At 44.2% G+C, this 18,176-nt stretch overlaps 1 protein-coding gene across 1 annotated transcript in view; it reads left to right on the top strand.

The window, feature by feature from the left end:
* Window positions 1-2,599: 2,599 nt before the first annotated feature.
* Window positions 2,600-18,176, top strand: part of LOC115308876 — a 49,676-nt gene continuing 34,099 nt past the window's right edge. Inside the window, 2 exon segments of the mRNA XM_029967008.4 lie at window positions 2,600-2,795; window positions 15,388-15,574. Of these exon segments, the coding sequence (XP_029822868.3) occupies window positions 2,789-2,795; window positions 15,388-15,574 (194 nt within the window). The 5' untranslated portion in view covers window positions 2,600-2,788.

Below are 18,176 nucleotides of genomic sequence, written 5' to 3' on the forward strand. Positions count from 1 at the left end.
AATTAAATACAAATGCAAAATACACAAGGTATTTGAAATACTGCCCATCCCTGCTGCTAACTAAGTATTGTAAAAGCTTGGTCTGCTGGGCAAGTTGATGGTGGACATTCATATTAAAAATAGCGCAAAAGAGATGGGACAAAAAGACTAAAAAGCACACAGGACAAGCGCTAGCGCTTGTCCTGTGTGCTTCTTGTGGGCAATTTTATGTGGCTATGCAGTGGAAGGTACGGGAGTGTGAGCTTGAGCGCTGGTGTGCATGCTCACCCCTCCCCATGTCGGAAACGTTGCAGGAAGTTGTCCATGAGGACAGCTCGGTGATTTTACGGTAGTTGGGTGTGCTTTATTCCCAAACAAGTGGTTTGCCTGGTTATAGCTTGCAAAAGACGAGGACAAAGTGGAGAACGACAGACAAGCACTTGTCTGTCGTGTTTGTTCTACACTTGCCCTTGTCTTTTGTACACTCTTTTAGCCAGAACGAATACCTACAAACTAGCCCGGTTTTCGACCCTTCTTCAGCTGCCTGGTTATTTTTGATAGTTGCCCAGAGCTCCCTTGTAGACTACTGCATTGACCAAAAAATAAAATGGTGTACCTTTTCGTTGGGGACTGATTTTCCATTAAATACTTGCAGTACAGGGGGCGTTCTCATAGCTGGTCTCCTTCGTCCGAGCTTGAAGCCGGGCATCTAGCTGGGATCCTCAATCTCTTCGTATGTGGGGTGTAAATTGCTGCTTACCTCCCTCCTCTAAAGACAAATGCACTCCGATGCATCAACTACATGATTGCGTGACATTCTATATGCTCTTTGAGTGTGCTGGAAGCTACGTGCTTGCTGGACCGTTTGTGCATCCATCTTGAGACACGTATATCTTGCACTCGTTGATAGCCACGTGCAGAGAGTGAAGTCGGGTGATGAAAGGTAGGCGGTTAATTAATCCAGCCAATAGCGTAGCTGAGCTCGGAGGTAAACTAAGCTCCGATAATAGCGAGTTTGTTTCATCGCGCTCGGGTCCACACGTACACACCTGTAGCCTGACAGCAAGTTCGTTTTGGTTGGCACTCTGCTCAATTTGTACTTGCTTGCACAGAGAGGATCTGGTGTGTACCAGTACCCAATCCTGTCATGCATTGCTCGGGTGAAGAGCGAGAGCAAAGGACTCGGAGAACAGTTATTGGCCTGCTGTCAGAACTGATGAAAAATTCTATTGTCTTCTAGAAATTGTGTTCTACGAGTGATGGAATTGGATGCAAGCGTATTGCGAGCGTCCACTATTTACGAACGAAGCAACCTACAACCCATGCCCCCTTTGCAAATTTCGAATTGTTTTGTTGCCGTACAGGGGCTGAAATCTACCTGTGGTTTAAAGAAAAGCCAGAAAGGCTCTGGACAAACGTATCTGTGGCTGCGAGAGACCTTGTCATCCATGTGCGGGTGAAAAGTTTTTACCAGAAAAGCGGGCAAAACATTTATCGATGGGCAGCTGTGAGGCTACGTCCAATTATTGGTGCTGTAGGCCAATCGACAGCCGAGAAAGCTCATCCTTGAAGCTTTCATCAGGGCAGAAACTGAAATCGAACCAAGCCGTAAACGACCAAGGATCGAAATTGAAAGGGCTGCGAAACGTACTGTTCTGCGGAAACGGTATGGACATATATCTCTCCAGAGCATTAGAAGATTGCTCACATTTCGTTAACTCTTACGGCTGTTGCGTTGTCAGCTTTAAGGCTGTCCACACAGAACATACTTTCTACTGTGAACAGCATTTACTGGATGGAAACAGGTTGGTACACTTTAAGGTGTTTGGCCGGGGGAAAAGTCGCCGTTCACTAGCATCTCGTTCGTTGGTGGCTTTTGGCGTCACGACCCCTTGCGCCATTTCTCGTCTCCCCTGCCAAACATGCCCTATTGTTTGAAGACCGGTGGCTTTGCTGCGTTTCCATAGGAGTTAAGCTTTTTTCTTTTTAGAGCGCAGCTCTTAGGCGCCCATATTTCCGGCTTGAGCAGCGTCGGTGTAACCATGCAGTGCATTATGAGAACTGTCCCATAATGCATTGCGCGGGGATGAGGAGGGAGGAGAAGGGGAAGGTGCAGAGGAGGAGGAGGAGGGAAGAGGGGTATAACATTCCCTCCTCTTCCTCAAGAGCTGCGCTCTAATTCGGCATTACAGGGTGTTACAAACGTCTTTAATTTTTTTTTTACTTTTTCCTCAGATAAGTTTACTTGGTGCAAATTTTATAGAAAAAATGCACCACCTGTGGGCAACGCTGGACAAAATCGTAGTGCGATTGGGTAAGGAACCGGTTTTTGCTGTCGATTTAAAGAACCTGGCCGCTATTTGAGACACCCTGTAGCATGTAAGCGTTGACACACTAAGAATTTGGTACACAGAACTGCGGCGAACTGGTTTCTTTTATTGTTCTTTTTATCCGTCTGAGTGATTCTTTAGTATGCCACCGGTGAATCCTTAGCGCAGCGGTCGCTAACGGGCTTTGTTGGCTAAGTCAGCTAGGTAGCGCAAGCTGCCGCCCAATTGAAAGGCTTCAGCTGCTTTAGCCGTATTTTCTAGTATTTATTTACATATCCGTCTTTACACCCAACTTCAATATGGCGGTCAACCTTCGCACCCTTCGCACTCGGGATCGGGCGGCTATCCTCCGTACATTTTAACGCCGCGTTCTGTTTTCTGCAAGACGCGTACTACAAACTCGTCCGCGCATTTCGCCTTAGACTATCGGAACCCAAACGAAGCTGGCTCTGGAACGTAATGTCAGCTCATCGTCGGCCATGTCTGGTGAGTGTGTTTACCTTTCTCGAAAGCGCTGCTGTTGCGTGTGCGGGCTGAAGCCCTCCAAACTCCCGATCGCTCGCATCGTTTCGCATCGTTTCCGTTGCTCAAAGACGCAGTTTGGATGAGGCCGAACGTGCCCCGAGAGTGTGCCTTAATTCGTCATCGTTGTCTTACGGACGCATTAGTCAACGCCGACGACTCGCATAGTTTCCCCCCTCCCTTGCAGGTGTTGTAAAGTGCGATGTTATGCGGAGTGGGTGGGTGTGTGCTTCGTAGCCATTTCACACCCATTCAAGCGTGTCCGATTCGAAGTGTATCCGCTGCTGCTACGCTTGGTCGCTCGTCTTCCGAGGAACGGACGGGTGCCGTTGTCGCACCTAGCTGACTCACGAAACGAGCGTGTTCTCTCTCGACATCGTCCCACAATCTCGGGAACACCACTCCACACTGCCTCCCGGTTTTCTTGTCGGTTCATGGTGATTTGTTGGTAACTTGTTTGGTCGGTTGTTGGTGACGTGTTTGCGACGTTTAATGCCGATAAACGAGAAACGGATCAAAAAATTTCGCTCTACTCCCTCACTCTCGCACACACGGACACACACAGAAAGGAAGTTGCTTCTTAGGTTATTAATCGCCGAAGTTATGATCCGTGATTAAACGTCCGTGACCGTCTACATCATGATGTTATTACTTATTTTATCATTTTCTTCTGCGCGGGTTTTTCTTTTTTGTATCCGGAAGCTTGTGTTCCAATTCCTCGTCTGAAGAAAATAACTCGAGATAATCGACGTTGTTGACCCCGTTTCTTTTTCTTTCTCTTCGGTTCTTATTTGTTCTTATTTTTCTAATCGTGTGTCAGTACGCCACAGAACAATTGTTTTCGTGACTTAGCCAGGTCTAAATCGTTTCGATATAATCACCATAAACGTCGGCGTGTTCTTGTTTTTGTTTCTTTTTGCTCGGGTGGCTTTGCTGGCTACAACCATAGTAGCTTCCGCCACCCATTGAGCCCGCTATGCAGCACCGATGGCACGAAATTGCATCTGTGCAATGAAGCAACTATCCCCCCTTCCTTTCTCTCACTTTCTCTTTAACTCTCCCTCTCTCCCCCTTTCTCCTCTGTTGTGGACTGATGCATCCTGCCATTGTTTTATGCATTAGCACTTTGTCTCCCAATACAAACTGCCAGAGACTCACTTCCTGAAGTCTCGCCAACCTCAAAATGAAGGAGGAATAGCATAATAAGATTTCACCAAATGTCGTTAAGCGTCGTTTACGTTTCAGCTGACCCACCATTGTCACTTCTCATCAAATCTACCACAGAAAACGTTTCCCTTAAATTTCTTTTCGGTTCAAGCGAAGAGTTTTGCATTGTTTGTGTGTTCCAGCTATATCCGGTTGTGACTGCGGCCAGACTGCTGATCACAAATAATTTTTTGAAACCACCGAAAGTCGGCCATTGTTCAATGTTGCTAGCGGTTTCTACGATCCACGGATCCTAGAACCTGCCGAGGTGCCCACAATTTGTTGGAGGCTTGTTGCTACGAAGGCGGCAGCTGAGTTTTCGGTTGCGAATTGGAAGATTCCCAGGTGGTCCAAGTTAGTGCTCAGTGCTTAGTTTGGACGTGCCAGGTTTCTTTCGTTAGTTTGCCACATAAACCAACCCCCCCCCCAAATACTGTGCAAACAGATAACCTCACCACTTACAGGGGCTTAATTGGGTGCCGATAGATTCGGGGATAGCATTTTGGATGTGTATTGATACCAGACATGTTGGATTGTCTATCTGTTCACATAAATCATCTGAAACAAGAAAACATGGTTTCTAGGAATGGGCTCTCTTTCTGTGTTTCGTTTTTCCGAGAAACAAAAAAAATGTGAAACAGAAAATTGTCAGGTGTGACTGTAATTCACACTAATCTGTAATATCCGCAACAATTCGGTGGCTTCACTGGGCATTACCCATGTGGCTCGAAAGCATGTCTCGCATTTTGCGTGCAACAACCTTTTCTTTTGGTTGAACTGCACACAAAGAATGAATGCTCACAAAGATTGGAAGTGAGATGGATACAATACTAGACTGAGCGTTTTACTCTGTGATCGAACCGAAAGATAATTGTTGGCACAGCCTATGGAATTCCCCTCAGATTTTGATAGGGATATCTGACAGTTATGGGGGAATTCCTCTGATATGCCAATGGCTATAACGGACTTATTTATCTCTGTAGGGTCACCATTTCCACATTAGTGAGAGGTCACCAGCTGATAGTACATATTTCGTAAACAAAAAAAAACAAAAAAAAGTGCCATTATTTTGTTGAAGTTTACGTCGGGTTCTGAAGTGTCGTAAAATCAGGGAACTCATGTTGCTGTAAAATATCCATTATCTGGGAACTACATTCAAAATTTAAACATGAGCAATTTCGAGGGCATCTTATATCTGTGGGATTTCTTGCATTGCACATGCTTACTGCACCTTTATCGTATTGTGGAATATCAATGTTTGATACACTAACTGAACACTGTGTGCCAATATATGTAGTGTATGCACAAACTTTGCTTACAAATGTCATGTGTGCACCATTGCCTTATATGCAAACATATAAAAATGTTGCGCGTAGGTAGTGAACATGCCTGGATAGATATTTTTGCTGCATGCAGGTTTTGGCATGCAATTACTGCTCATGTTATTTTGAGGGGATGCTTTTCACGCATTTATACTTATAACCAATATATTTATTTGAACTGTCTTGTATGCATTTCCTTTTGCAATGTCGCAGATTATATTTTCCACGATATTATGTTTTCATATCTGATGATATATTTTTTTTTTATTTTTAGCCATTCTCTTGTAGCATTTTCTTTTTTCTCTCAGGTTTCTGTATTTTGCATACTTTGCATGTTTTTTGTATTTTTACGTTTATCATTGCATGTGCTGCCAACAGGTGCACCCTTCTGTAGGCCTAAGGGCTGTTTAGGGGCACTGCCAATGTTAAATAAATAAATAAAATAAATACACTGATGCCCAAATGTGTAATGTGCATGCAACTACTTGGCTCGGCATGCTAACCTAGTTGTTGTGAAGCATGTTTGTGCTGCAAGAAAATTGTGATCTTTTGTACATATGCTTGTATATTCCCACCTAACATTTGTTTGCAGGCTTGTTCGCACAGATACCAAGTGCAGTTAGTGCAGTTAGGCTCACCAAGCTTTTTATTTGTACATGACATATGAGAGCCCAACTACCCAGAACACAATTTGCGGCTTGAAATTCGTTTTCCTTCCGCCCGAAAACCGTCGATCAAGAACTGGCCGGTTTGAGTCACGCTCACTCTCTTCTTTGTGATCACATGCCGTTTACTATGGTTTAGACGCAACCACCGAATATAGTCAATGTCGTCATCAACGACGAAGGCATGTACTCAATATTAAAAATAGAAATGAAATATGATACCAGTTTTTTGTGGCTTCTAAAAAACCGCTAGTAAGTTGATTTAATAAAAAAAAGAAAATGTTGCAAAGCCACGTGATTTCTGCCAACTCTCTCCTCCTCTATATTTATTCTTCCTCCCCAGTCCAGTTTCTGTTTTGTTTTTGAGCAGTTGCATTTTTTGACTCTATTCAACATATAGGTGGCACTGTAGCACACTATTGATTGGGTAGTCTTCTGACACCATAATAAATCGCCTGGAGAAAAATAAAACAAAACTTTTGGGGGGTGTCAGTGTCCCTGTAAGGTTTTCTACCTTCTACCAACGTTAGGATCCTCTGCTCCACTAGGTGGATAAATGTGCTAGTAATTCGAGACCTTTGCCTTGTGTCCTGTTTAGTTCCTTCTAAAAAATAAAATGAAAAAATTAACGAATAATAGTTAAACAAAAATTTATATACACAAGAGGCAGTATTTGGAAATAGGGATGTTTAATTTTATACTTCATTTCATACCTAACATGCAAGGGGTTCACTGAGTGTACCATTATGAAGATAAGTAGGATTTCTGATAATAGGCAAAATGCTACCATTATGGTGTCTGTCTGGAAAAATACGTCTTTAACTTTCCCTTTTCTCGCTTTTTATTTTTTAAATTCAAAACATAAATAGCATAAAAAGAAAATGTAGAAAAGGAAAGGTTGAAAATTTCCTAAGTGTCTGGCTGCTGTTTTTTTGCTTTCGAGTAGAAAACAATAAGGAGTATAAGTACTCTACTAAAGTTTTGCAACGTGGTCACACATGCTTATTGATCTAATTTGACGAGGAAGTCGCAGGCTTTTCCTTGTCGGCACCGCACGTGTCAGGGTGCATACGAATCTTGCATTCGGGGAGGGAGTCCGTCTGACATCTGTTTGTGTTGGGGCCTTTAAAGTAAAAACAGATTACAGAAGGAGAGGGCGTGGAAGGGAAGAGACCCTTGAGCAGGGGCAGAGTAATTCTGGCTGCTGCTGCTGCGTTCTATTTTTAAGTGACACCCCTCCCTCCCTTCCATTGGGTGACTGTTGCGGAGGGAGCAAGTCACAGGGGGGCCACAACATAACTTGGCGGGTTCGAGAGTCAAAATATCCGAACCAGACGAGTCGGAGGGTGTGATATGTCTAGGTTTCTCTGGGTGTTTCAGATTTTATTGTCCTCCTCCTCCTCCTCGAATGCATGGTTCCATTCCTCTCAGTTCCAGTCTGTGTGGGTTTGGCTTCAGTTAAATTTGAACTCAGGATGTGGTTTTTGACCTCGCGCTGATGTTTGTCTCAGTCTTTGTCGGTGCAGACAATTATTTATTTATTTATTTATTGATACTACATCTCCGATTAAAGATTTTGTAGGGATGGGCTACAAACATCACTGACAATACAATGAGAGAAAAATCAACAGGGTCAGCACTATGCATATTACAACATTCAAAATGTCAACACGTACAGGTCTACATATAGAAAAGGAAATTTAACATCACAATACCTATCAGGTTTGCACAGCAGAGTCCACCGAGTACAAAGCAGAAAAATTCAAGAAAAATGGCGATAAAGCTCGCATACAAATAAGGCTAATTCGGCTTGTGTAACAACATCATTAGGCAGAGAATTCCAGTCGTGTATTGTCCTTGGAAAAAAAAAAATTTAAACGTGTCTACTCTACAAGTATGTTCACCAAGGGCCATAACACTCTGCGTCCTAGAGGGGTAGCGTGGGGGAGGGCGGCGGCAAATGTAGCTATTCTTGACTAGATTAAAGCGGTCATGGGATAAATTAAAAACAAATTTTAGCCTGTTAATTTTGCGACAAGTTCCAAGGGTTGAAGGCCAGCGATCGCATAGAGTTTTGTTATGGAGTCAGTACGAGAGTACTTATTGTAAATAAAGCGTAAACTTTTTCTTTGCACTTTTTCAATTGAATTAATGTTAGATGCTGTAAATGGGTCCCATACTATATCAGCATACTCAAGAACTGATCTAACGAATGTTTTATACGCTGTTAATTTAACAGTGGATGATGCAGATTTCAGGTTCTTTCTTAAGTACCAAAGTTTATTTAATGCAAGGTGTGTGATATTAGTGATGTGGGAGTTCCATCGTGGATCGTTTGTGATAATGGCTCCAAGGTATTTATATGACATAACTAGTGAAAGGGGGTGTTCGCACACATTGTAGTTAAAAAGGGAAGTTTTTTTTTTTTTTTCCGCGTTATATGCATACACATTTATTGGAGTTTATGGACATTTGCCACTCCTCGCACCACTTATTCACTCTATTTAAACCAGCATTGAGTTCTTCTTGATCTGCAATCATTCTTACTTCGGTGTACATGATAAAATCATCAGCAAAAAGGCTTATAGTCACAAGTATATTACGTGCAATGTCGTTGATAAAAATGGAAAAAAGTAAAGGACCGAGCACCGATCCTTGGGGAACTCCCGAGTATACATCGGACTGGGATGACTTGCAGCCCTTTACTTCAACATATTGACGTCTGTTGCTAAGGTATTCCCAAAGCCATAACATTAACTTTTAATTTAGTAAAACTGAAGATAGTTTGGCTAGAAGCTTATGGTGAGGAACTTTGTCGAACGCTTTTGCGAAGTCTAAAAATAGAACGTCCACCCGACGTCTATTATTAAGTGATTGCGAAAAGTCATGAATGGTCTCAACATGTTGCGTCTCATGATGACATGATCTAGTCTCAAGGAACTCCGAAATGTGTTTAAAGATAATAGGCTCCAAGATTTTGGAGCAGGAGCAATTAACAATGAAATGGGGCGGAAGTTCGAGGCAGATCTGTCCGATCCCGACTTATGGATAGGAACAACTCTACCACATTTCCAACTCGAAGGGACACTTAAATTAGAAAAAGGTTTGTTAAACAGCAAAAGTAAATATTCTAATCAAAAAAAGCGTTTGGAATATTGTCTGCACCAGGGGATTCCTTCACACTCAAATTAAGTAGAGCTTCAAAAATTCCCTCACGAGATAAGATGATATCATTTATAGGCTCGCTGATACTTGTGATGATATCTGGAGTAGTACCATTATCAACCGAGAACTCAGACGTAAAATAGTCGTCGAAATCCATACTTCTAGGCTATTTGAGCAAAGTCGGACTTCGGATAGTCATTTTTACTCTGTTTATTATAGATTTTTTAGCGTATTCCTCACTTTAATTAAAAAAAAAAAAAATAAACTGGTGCTCTTGTTATTGTGCAATTAAATGTTTGGCTGTAAACCAATGGAAACAACTTCAAGGTGAGGAACTTCGTTAGTGTTTGGAGGTCCTCGAAAACATGCCCACCGCTAAACAATAATACAGACACGAAAGAGCTTCCTCCCGAACTTCCGCCTACTCTCTGGAGCTCCGAGAAGAAAGCAAGAAAGCGTCTGGCATAAACTGGGAGCCTTGAAGTTTTCCAGGTCGTGGATGCTTTCATTGCTCTTAAGAGGAAAAAGAATTTCCATTGTTTTTTTTCCTGGTCCTTGGAGTGTGTCACTTTTTTTTCTTCCTTTGGCCATCTTCAAGTTTATGGTTGGGCCAAGAGTTTAACTGTGTACGAGGAAGCACGGCCCTGTTGCTCTTAGGAACACTCCAGACTTGCTAGCTGGCCAACACAAACAAGGAACAGCTTGTTATGAAAACTTCGGGGCTGCCTTTGCACTGGTGGGGTAAGACAGAAGTGGCACATCTGTGGGTTATTTATCTTCCTGGGGAAAGGTTACAGCCCAATTAAACTATGGGAGGCTATGTGACTAAGGAAGGCATGCGGCGAATGTGGGATGAATCGTAAGTAACCACTGGAAAGAGTTTAACACTGATTGAAGGTGGCATTGAGAGAGGAGACTAATTTGTGTTTTGTTTTATTTGTTTTTATTAATCGACACTTGTATTTGATTTACTTATTTTTCGGAAATTCGGTCACCTATAAAGTTGTGTGACGTAGCTTCAAAAATGTTTTTGGAGAGTTAGTAAACAACTGGTTTCGTAAGCTCTCAAAGGAAACTGACAATGCAATACATCCAGCTCATCAGATACGGAATTGAAAATAAGCACTATATTGGGAGTTTGAAAGGTACAAAAAGACGCCGTCTCCAATCTTTATCGCTTGTTTTCGACGCGAGATAAAGATGTTTTACAGTGTTATACATTCTCCTTTCTACTAACATAGTTCCACATTCACAACGTTTAGTTTCTATTTTTTTTTTTTGTTATGCAATGTTTGTTTGTTACCTGAACTTGTACGAGATTAGCTGTATTTCTCTTCCTGCCTGGACCATCCATTTGGTCTGCAGCATGGAATAAAGAGAAATAAATAAATAAATAAAAAGATGGTTCTTGCTCTTTTTTTTTTTTTTTGGAAGAAAGCAGCACTGTTCGTCGTGAAATCACTTGACCAGTTTAGTCAGTTGTAAGATCTCTTTGGGCAGGAGCAAGCATTTATTTATAAACCCATCGTCCCTGTGTTCCGCAGCGCGAAAAAAACTTTCACCATGTAAACCCCCCGTCCTCTCTCTTTTTATGCAATACTGCCAAAAGTATGTAAATAAGTAAAAACAGTCAAAAAAAAAAAAAAAAAAAAAAAAAAGCTTGATTTTGAATTTGTGGGAATCCCAGGGGGCCCACATTTCTTAGGTTGGAGTTGTCTCCCGCTCTTCTTTTTTATGCGGTCTCCCTTTCCCTCCACCTCGCTCTGTCGCCCTTTCCTCCCACCCCCGCATTTGACGTACGGTGCCACGTGGACCCCCAATTTATTTTGGGCGTCGTATCCCGGTCCCACGGCGGGGAACCAACCCCGCCGGCTATGCGCTCCCTTCTGTCTTCATGGACGAACCGTCGGAGGACGTGATCTTCCTGGCCGGTGCCACCCTGCTCGCCGTGTCCCTGTGCTGCCTCACCTATGTCCTCCTGCTGTACCTCCAGGCCATTCGCTCGAGATCCTGGTTTGCCCTCGGATACCTCGGAAGCGAATCCTTTTTCTGTGCGTGCCCGTAGCCTCTTGTCAGATTGCTTCACATCTTATCACCTGAGCTGGTGGTTTAGCGTGCCCGTCGTCTCTTCACTTGTGCTGCCAGTTCGGTTCGGTGTGCGCATATCGTCTTGTCTTGCTGCTTTGCATCTTATTTATTACCTGTGCTGCCAGTTCAGTGTGCAGTTATCATTCTTGTCACCCTGCAGTCATCATTCCAACTATTCTATCTGACAAGTTGTCTCCGGTACTGCGCAGGTAATCGAAGGCTGTCACTCGACGTTTAATGATTACAAGACGTCAGTTCTATGGGGCATTGTGCTTCTAAGATGTGCTTATGAATCTCAAATAGCTCTCTTTAGTATCCTTCACTGTTTTTCATGGTGTATTCATACCAACTAGCCCTATTTTCCATCCTAGTAAGTAATGACTGCCACAGCTTCAACTCAATATCAATTTCTATTGTCACCTTTTTTTTATGTCATTTTTACTGAACTGCTGCCCATAATACAACAATGAATTTGTTACATGGTTATCGGGGTAGATCTGGTGTCGAACATTTCATTGTTGTGAACCTTTGTGGGTTTCCAGAGTTGCAAAATTCGAAGGTGCAGCAAAAATATCTCTTCACAGCTTTTTCATTTTTCATAGGTATACATCTTATAATACTTGTTTTTGTAGTACTGTTGGTATTGTTTGGTGACGTTGGGATTGCATTATAACTAAAACTGCCATTGTGTCGTTTTTTTTTTTTTTTTTTTGTCTGCCATTTTGTTGATAGGTGGATGAAAGAACTCAAATGTTTCTCAAATGTTCCTTTAAAAAGTATAAACTTCAGAAGTAAAAAATCGTAATAAACATAAAATGGGTAAATGTGCATCCTAGCACGTGCATGGACTTGTACCTCTCCGATAAGCGCTGTTTAAAGGGGCACTGACACATCAAAATCATTATTTTTTTTTATTATTATCCGAAACGATTGAAAACGATGCCGGGACATTACCCTCAAAATTCGAAACTTGGGAATTCAGTATTTGTGAAGTAAAGAAACAATTTTTAAATGCCGAATTCGAAGTTCCCATTCGATTTGCGCCGGTGCGTTGACGTCAAATATTCCGGAGTCCTGCGAGTCGACTTTCTTTCATGACTCCGTGCTGTTGCCACCGCAACCCGAAGCGAGGAGGTGAGGAGCGGGAGATAAGGGTGCTGGCCGACCGGGAAAGCGGTTTTATTCCGTGCGATAGGTGCCGCCTGCCCAAGCGGCATGTTTTCCGAGGAAAGATACAAATCCAGGAGGCGACATCACACTGGACTCCGATTTTTGGTATTTCAAAAAGAAGGGCCGTAGTGTGTTGGCAACTGCGTTAAAAAACGTGTTTTACGATTGCCGTTATTGAATGTTGCAGAAATGTCACCTACAAAGCTTCTAAATTTTATGATTTTTGATGTCACGAATCAAAATAAGCGAGGAGCGGGAGAGAAAAACGGCAAAAATAAAAAGGCGTGTGCACGCGTGGAAAAAGTTTTTTTTACAATGCTGTATTTTTTTGTGTGGCTATGACTACAACTTTCATCGTTTTAGACAATAAAAAAAAAATAGGACCCTTGGGGTGTCAGTGCCCCTTTGAAGACTGATCTAATTTGTGAGGTCTGGATCGAGCGACTGATTAGCAGAGTACCATGTTGTCATTGTTTGTTCTGGCTGCTTTGCGGTTTTCCCTCTATTTTTTAAAGTTGTTTGTTCATTTTTGCTTTAGCATTCCGAGTAAGTATTTGACACCAATATTTTTGAAGTCACATGGTTGCTGTTGTGAACAATCAGGTGACAAAAGAAATTTGATTGCCTGAACGCAATTTGTTGTTTGTGTTTGCTCTAATGAGGCGACAGCACACAAAATATGAGCGCATGTGCGTTGAAGGGAGGTCTCAAGTGATCATTGCTCATGCAGTAGGCGTAATGTCATAAATGTTTGCATATAGTGAAGGGTATCTTTCATCTGCATTGTCATACCATCTACCTTAATCAAATAAACATTGAATTTCAAAAAAAAAAATTTTTTTTTTTAATATTGTTTGAGGCATTTTATTTTTGACATTATGACAAATGATCCATTTGATCTGCTGTAAAGCAGATCGGATGGATCATTTCACTGCTGTAAAGAGTGCAATTTATTTGCTCACCTATTTTAGAAGACCCATGGTCCAGTGGGAACAGTTTAAAATGTGTAATGGAAAATACAAAAGCAGCCTAGCTTATATCTTAGAGAGAAATAAATTGTGGCCATAATAAACGGTCACAAAGAAGTGGCTGGCTGTTCTTTTTTTACACGAGTTTACAAACACCATAGCTACTAAAGCTGTGTAAAAAGGATTCCACTCGGACGACATTTTAATTTTGGTTTTCACGAGACAACTTCGCAATTGGTAGTCCTTATAAACATGTGGCAGCGTAGAAATAATATTTCTCGCGAAAAACCTTCTAGGCAGGGTCATTGATTTGTTTTGGTTCGGTCATGTTTAAACATACTACAACAATTTTATGGGTACTGCATTGTTGTCATCACCCTGTACTGTGCGTTGCCGTTGCTTAATGTGCCTTGGAAATTTGATTTCATCTTTTCGGGTATCGCAGCTTCTAGTCCTACTGTAGACTGTTATGCACGAAGTGGCATTTTTAAAAATGTAAAGACAAAAGAAACCAACCGTCGGTGCAGCGAGAAACACGGCATGCAGTCCACAGCGACTAATTTAGCGCTAAAACTTATTTTCTAGAGCTCAAAATTTTATCAGAAAAGATCTTTCGAAGGAGTGAGCACTACTGTAATCCCCTGGGAGCGGTAAGGGACGCAAGAGCTAGTGCGCAAATCTTTTGCGACTGAAATTCGAATCGCCCAGGTGGCAAAGCTACGGTGCCTGGCGCGTGTCTCCAGCTGGCGTGTTTACTGCACCCTCAAAATCGGTTCTTCGACTTCAGCCCGACGACGTCGCAGAGGTGTCGTGCCGCCATCTACCACTGTCCCGGCGGTAGCGCAGCAACGGAGGCGGATGCGGCAAATGTCCGTAATGCTGGGGGTCACTCTCCAGCATTGCAGTTGTCGTGAAGCTCTACCACCCGGCAGTTGGGACGCCGCGGTGGCGGCGGCATCCCAACTGCCGGGTCGTGGAGCGCCGCGATGGCGGCGACACTCGCATTATCTCTCGTACTTTTTGCCGGAACTTCCGCAAACAACCGCCAGGATCGCGACATCCGACAGCATGACTTTTGCAGCATCATTTGTTGCCGCTTTAGGACCACCTTCGATGCGCGGGCAAGGTGGGACGCCGAAACGCCGGTCGTAGACTCTTTCGGGCCACCGTCGTAGAGCTACCGAAGCCGTTTTGCGCGTCGCAGGCTGCTGTCGGCTAAAGTCGCTGGATACTGGGAAAGTAGCGCCGAGCTGCCCGTATGGTCGCCATCTTGGTCCGTGAAATGAGCAATTTCTCCTCGACCCCTCCGTTCTTGGTGAGCCGATCTAAATTTGCTGGCGACGGGTCGCTTTATAGAGACGTTTTTGTATACCGAGATTTTTCAATCCACACACCGGCGAAACAAGCATACATCTCCGTACCACCACCACATGCTGTGTGGGTGCTCGGAGGCACTGAAAAATAATTTCACTGTTTTTAAATACGAAAGAAGAACAATGTAATTAAAAGAGATTCGTGGGGATGGGCATGATTGACAAGTTGATTGCGTACGCAGTGCCAAAGACGCTTATATTGGCGAGGAACGCTTCAGTACGACGATGCTCCTTGGTGATCTTGGCGCGACTGGTTTAGAACGACCCTCTGGAAGCATCGAAGATTTGAATGGACCGAGATAGCGATTTCCATGGCAACGTAGACAGATTAGCCAATCGCTTTGCGAGGTTTTGGTCATTTGTATGTTAGTATCTGTTCGTGTCCGGCTTGCAGGTAGGAAAGGCAATGGCGGTACTTTCCGAGTATCCAGTGATTTCACTGTTGGCGACGGTCCTTTCGGCCCCCCCCCCACGTTGTCGGAACTACCGGTGTTTCGGACGTCGTCTCGGTCTCCTTGTTGAAAATCCGAGACCCCGTTTCGACCGGTGTCGTCGACTCTCATCGTTCCCGTCTCGTGCGCTTCTCTCCAAAAAAGCAGGGAGACCGAAGCCCCCCGTGCCCCCCAAGCCGGTCGGTCTGCAGTCGGCGGACGGCTGCAACCCTGGGTTCCGCAAGCCGGTGCTGACGGTGTCGCCCCTGGGTGGGGCCGCCCGCTGCGCCGACGATGCCGGCGGTCGGGGCGAGGGCGACGGCCTCTGCAAGGAGGAGGAGGTGGTGGTGCACGAGTGAGTGCGGCCGTGTGGCCAGCGTTTGTTTTCTTCTTATTTTTGATGCGGAATTGGTCTTGTTGGCCGAATTTTGTGAGAAGACAAAAGAACCGTCACGAAGGACTGTGATGTCACGCAACACCGTGACATTGCGTCACGTGAAGTCACGACGGCGTGTGAAATCACCATGACATCACGCACAGATAGCATGAGCCCAGCCTATTCAGAACACACTTTGCACTCCCCGTCTTTTGTCGGTGCGTGCAGGTCGTGCCACTTTTTGTGGTGGCCAAGGCTGATGGTACGCAATTGTGGCAAAGAGGCGAAGAAATGGCGCTAATTAAAAATGGTATCGCCGCGCCGGTTAGGGCTGGGTGTTTGTTGGTTTCTTTCGGGCTTTCCCTCGCAGTCGTCGAAAATTCTAAATTTCTTTCACGAGTCTTTCATCTCGTGATCAGAAGTGTTCGGATTTTCCCCATTCCAGTGTTGTTGGGTAGCTATTTCCAGCGAGAGAAAAACTAGTATGTTGTGAATGGCCGTGCCGATTTTGTATGGAACCAAATGGTGTATGTTTCAGAGACACTGTCAATTCTTGACGAGAGAAATAATTGGAATCCACATTGCTGGTCGGGTTTTTTTCCTGAGAAACATGCTGGGTTACGCATACGTCCTCATCTAGTTGTTTTTGTGGGCATCTAATATGACCCCCCCCCCCCTCCCTTTTACCAGAGATTTTAGAGTGCACCCGCAACTTACTGGAGACTTTAAGCACTGGGGGAGCATATAGACCTCCTGAGCCCTCCGTCAGGTTTAGGACTACAAAGCGGCGGCATTTGTCACTGCTCTGGCACGTCCAAAATATTTTTTCATCCTAAAGCTGTTGAGTTTTGACTAAGGATGAACGTAACCTAAACGACTGGCAGAAACGTGTCCGCAAACAGCACAAGACAGCAGCTAGCACCTCTCCGAGCCCCTGCACACAACGCGAGGCATCAGTGAGGCAGAACTCAGGTTAATTAAGAAAACCCATAGTCTTAAAAAAAGGTGGGACAGAGAAAAGCAAAATTGAAATTTATGAAACTTTTTTTATTTATAACTTTAGTCTTTTTTTTTTTTTAATTATGTTCAATTTAGATTAGCTCATTTAGACACTTTCTTCTTGGAGTTCAGGCTTTCTTTTTCTCTCTCGGGTGTCAGTGACACCGACTCTTGTGCGAACGGGAGTCGCGGATCTGGCACTCGGGTCACTGGGTGTCACCGGACTGACCAGCAAAGGTTGCCTGCATAAATGCGCGCGAGCCGCAACGCCCCTATTTGCGGCGCACGGCGTCTTGGCGCGGTGCCACGGCAAGCCTCGCTCTTGGGGCTGCGTCCGTGGACTCCGCTTATATTTAGGGAGTGGGGCAGGCCGAGTGTCTCTGGCGGAGCCGAAGTCTCTTCGTTTTGTCCGGCGAGTTTGGGCTACCAGAAGCGAGAGGTGTGGGTCACTCGATCGCGGTGAGTTCGGAGATCGGGTCGTCTTTCCCACCAAACGTGTTCTTTTTTCTTTTTTGTGCTTGCTCCAGTTTGGTTTTTAGAGTAAGACCTATCTCGATCTTCGTCGTGCCGTTTTGCAAGGGTAATCTTTCCGTTTGGAATTCGGCGAGGGTAACCTCTTTTTATTTCCGGTTAAGTGAGATCATGCGGGTAGTACTACCGCATTTTCTGGGTGGAAGCCACGCTCCACTAAGGTGCTTGCTCGGAGAATATTTTGCTTGTTTCTCGCTCGCCGATTTTAATGCCAAAATTCTCGACCTCTTGGGTGGTTTTCTTCACGATGCATGAGGGTCTTGACCTTAGCTTGGTGTCTTGCTGTAATTTCGGTTTAGATTTCTAAAGACTGTTTTTACCACTACTGCTTTTTTTTTTCTTAAACCGTGGCACTTGCGAGACTTTCTTTTGCACGCTATAAGGAATGACTTATTGTGCAAAGATCAGTTTGAAGTTGCATTTGTTTCACATGTTGCAATGTTAGGTTTGAATGCTTTGTAGGTTTTTTAATGTGTTGGTATATGATACGGAACAATACTGCATTTGTTCCGCTTGCTCCAAATATACAGTTTCGCACCCCGCGTAGCTATTTGGGTTAATTTATGCGAAGGCTACGAGGGCTCCAAGACGTTCCAAACTGTTTCAGGGCTCGGCACTTTCTTGGGATCCTAGCTCGTTCACTTGCTTCCCAGGGCCCCTTTTAGACCCACGTCTGGGAGTGTTTTTTTGTGAAAGGCGTGCTCCTCCGAGCCGTATTCTAACTTCGCGACTTTATGCAAGGCCGTCGGGGTTGCACCCCGTTTCAGGTCGTGTCACTTGGGGGTGGGGGAGATGGGTGAGATTTCTCGTTCAAACACTATCTGTGCAGTCGAAAAAAAAAAAAAAAAAGTCTTTTGGCAGTTTAGACAGACGACGCTTTCTTTCTTTCATTTCTTTCAACTGAGTGGAAGTCGGATAGGATCCCCAGTCGCACAAACCAAGCTCGCGTTGCATTTACGAACCAAGGCAGACATTGACCTTTATGCGTAAACCAGTGCCGCCGCACCCCAAAGGCGGACTAACCTTACGCCGTCCAAACACGAACGTCGAG

The sequence above is a fragment of the Ixodes scapularis genome, unplaced genomic scaffold, assembly GCF_016920785.2.
Source record: "Ixodes scapularis isolate PalLabHiFi unplaced genomic scaffold, ASM1692078v2 PGA_scaffold8__174_contigs__length_109621045, whole genome shotgun sequence".
In the NCBI taxonomy this organism is placed as follows: domain Eukaryota; kingdom Metazoa; phylum Arthropoda; class Arachnida; order Ixodida; family Ixodidae; genus Ixodes; species Ixodes scapularis.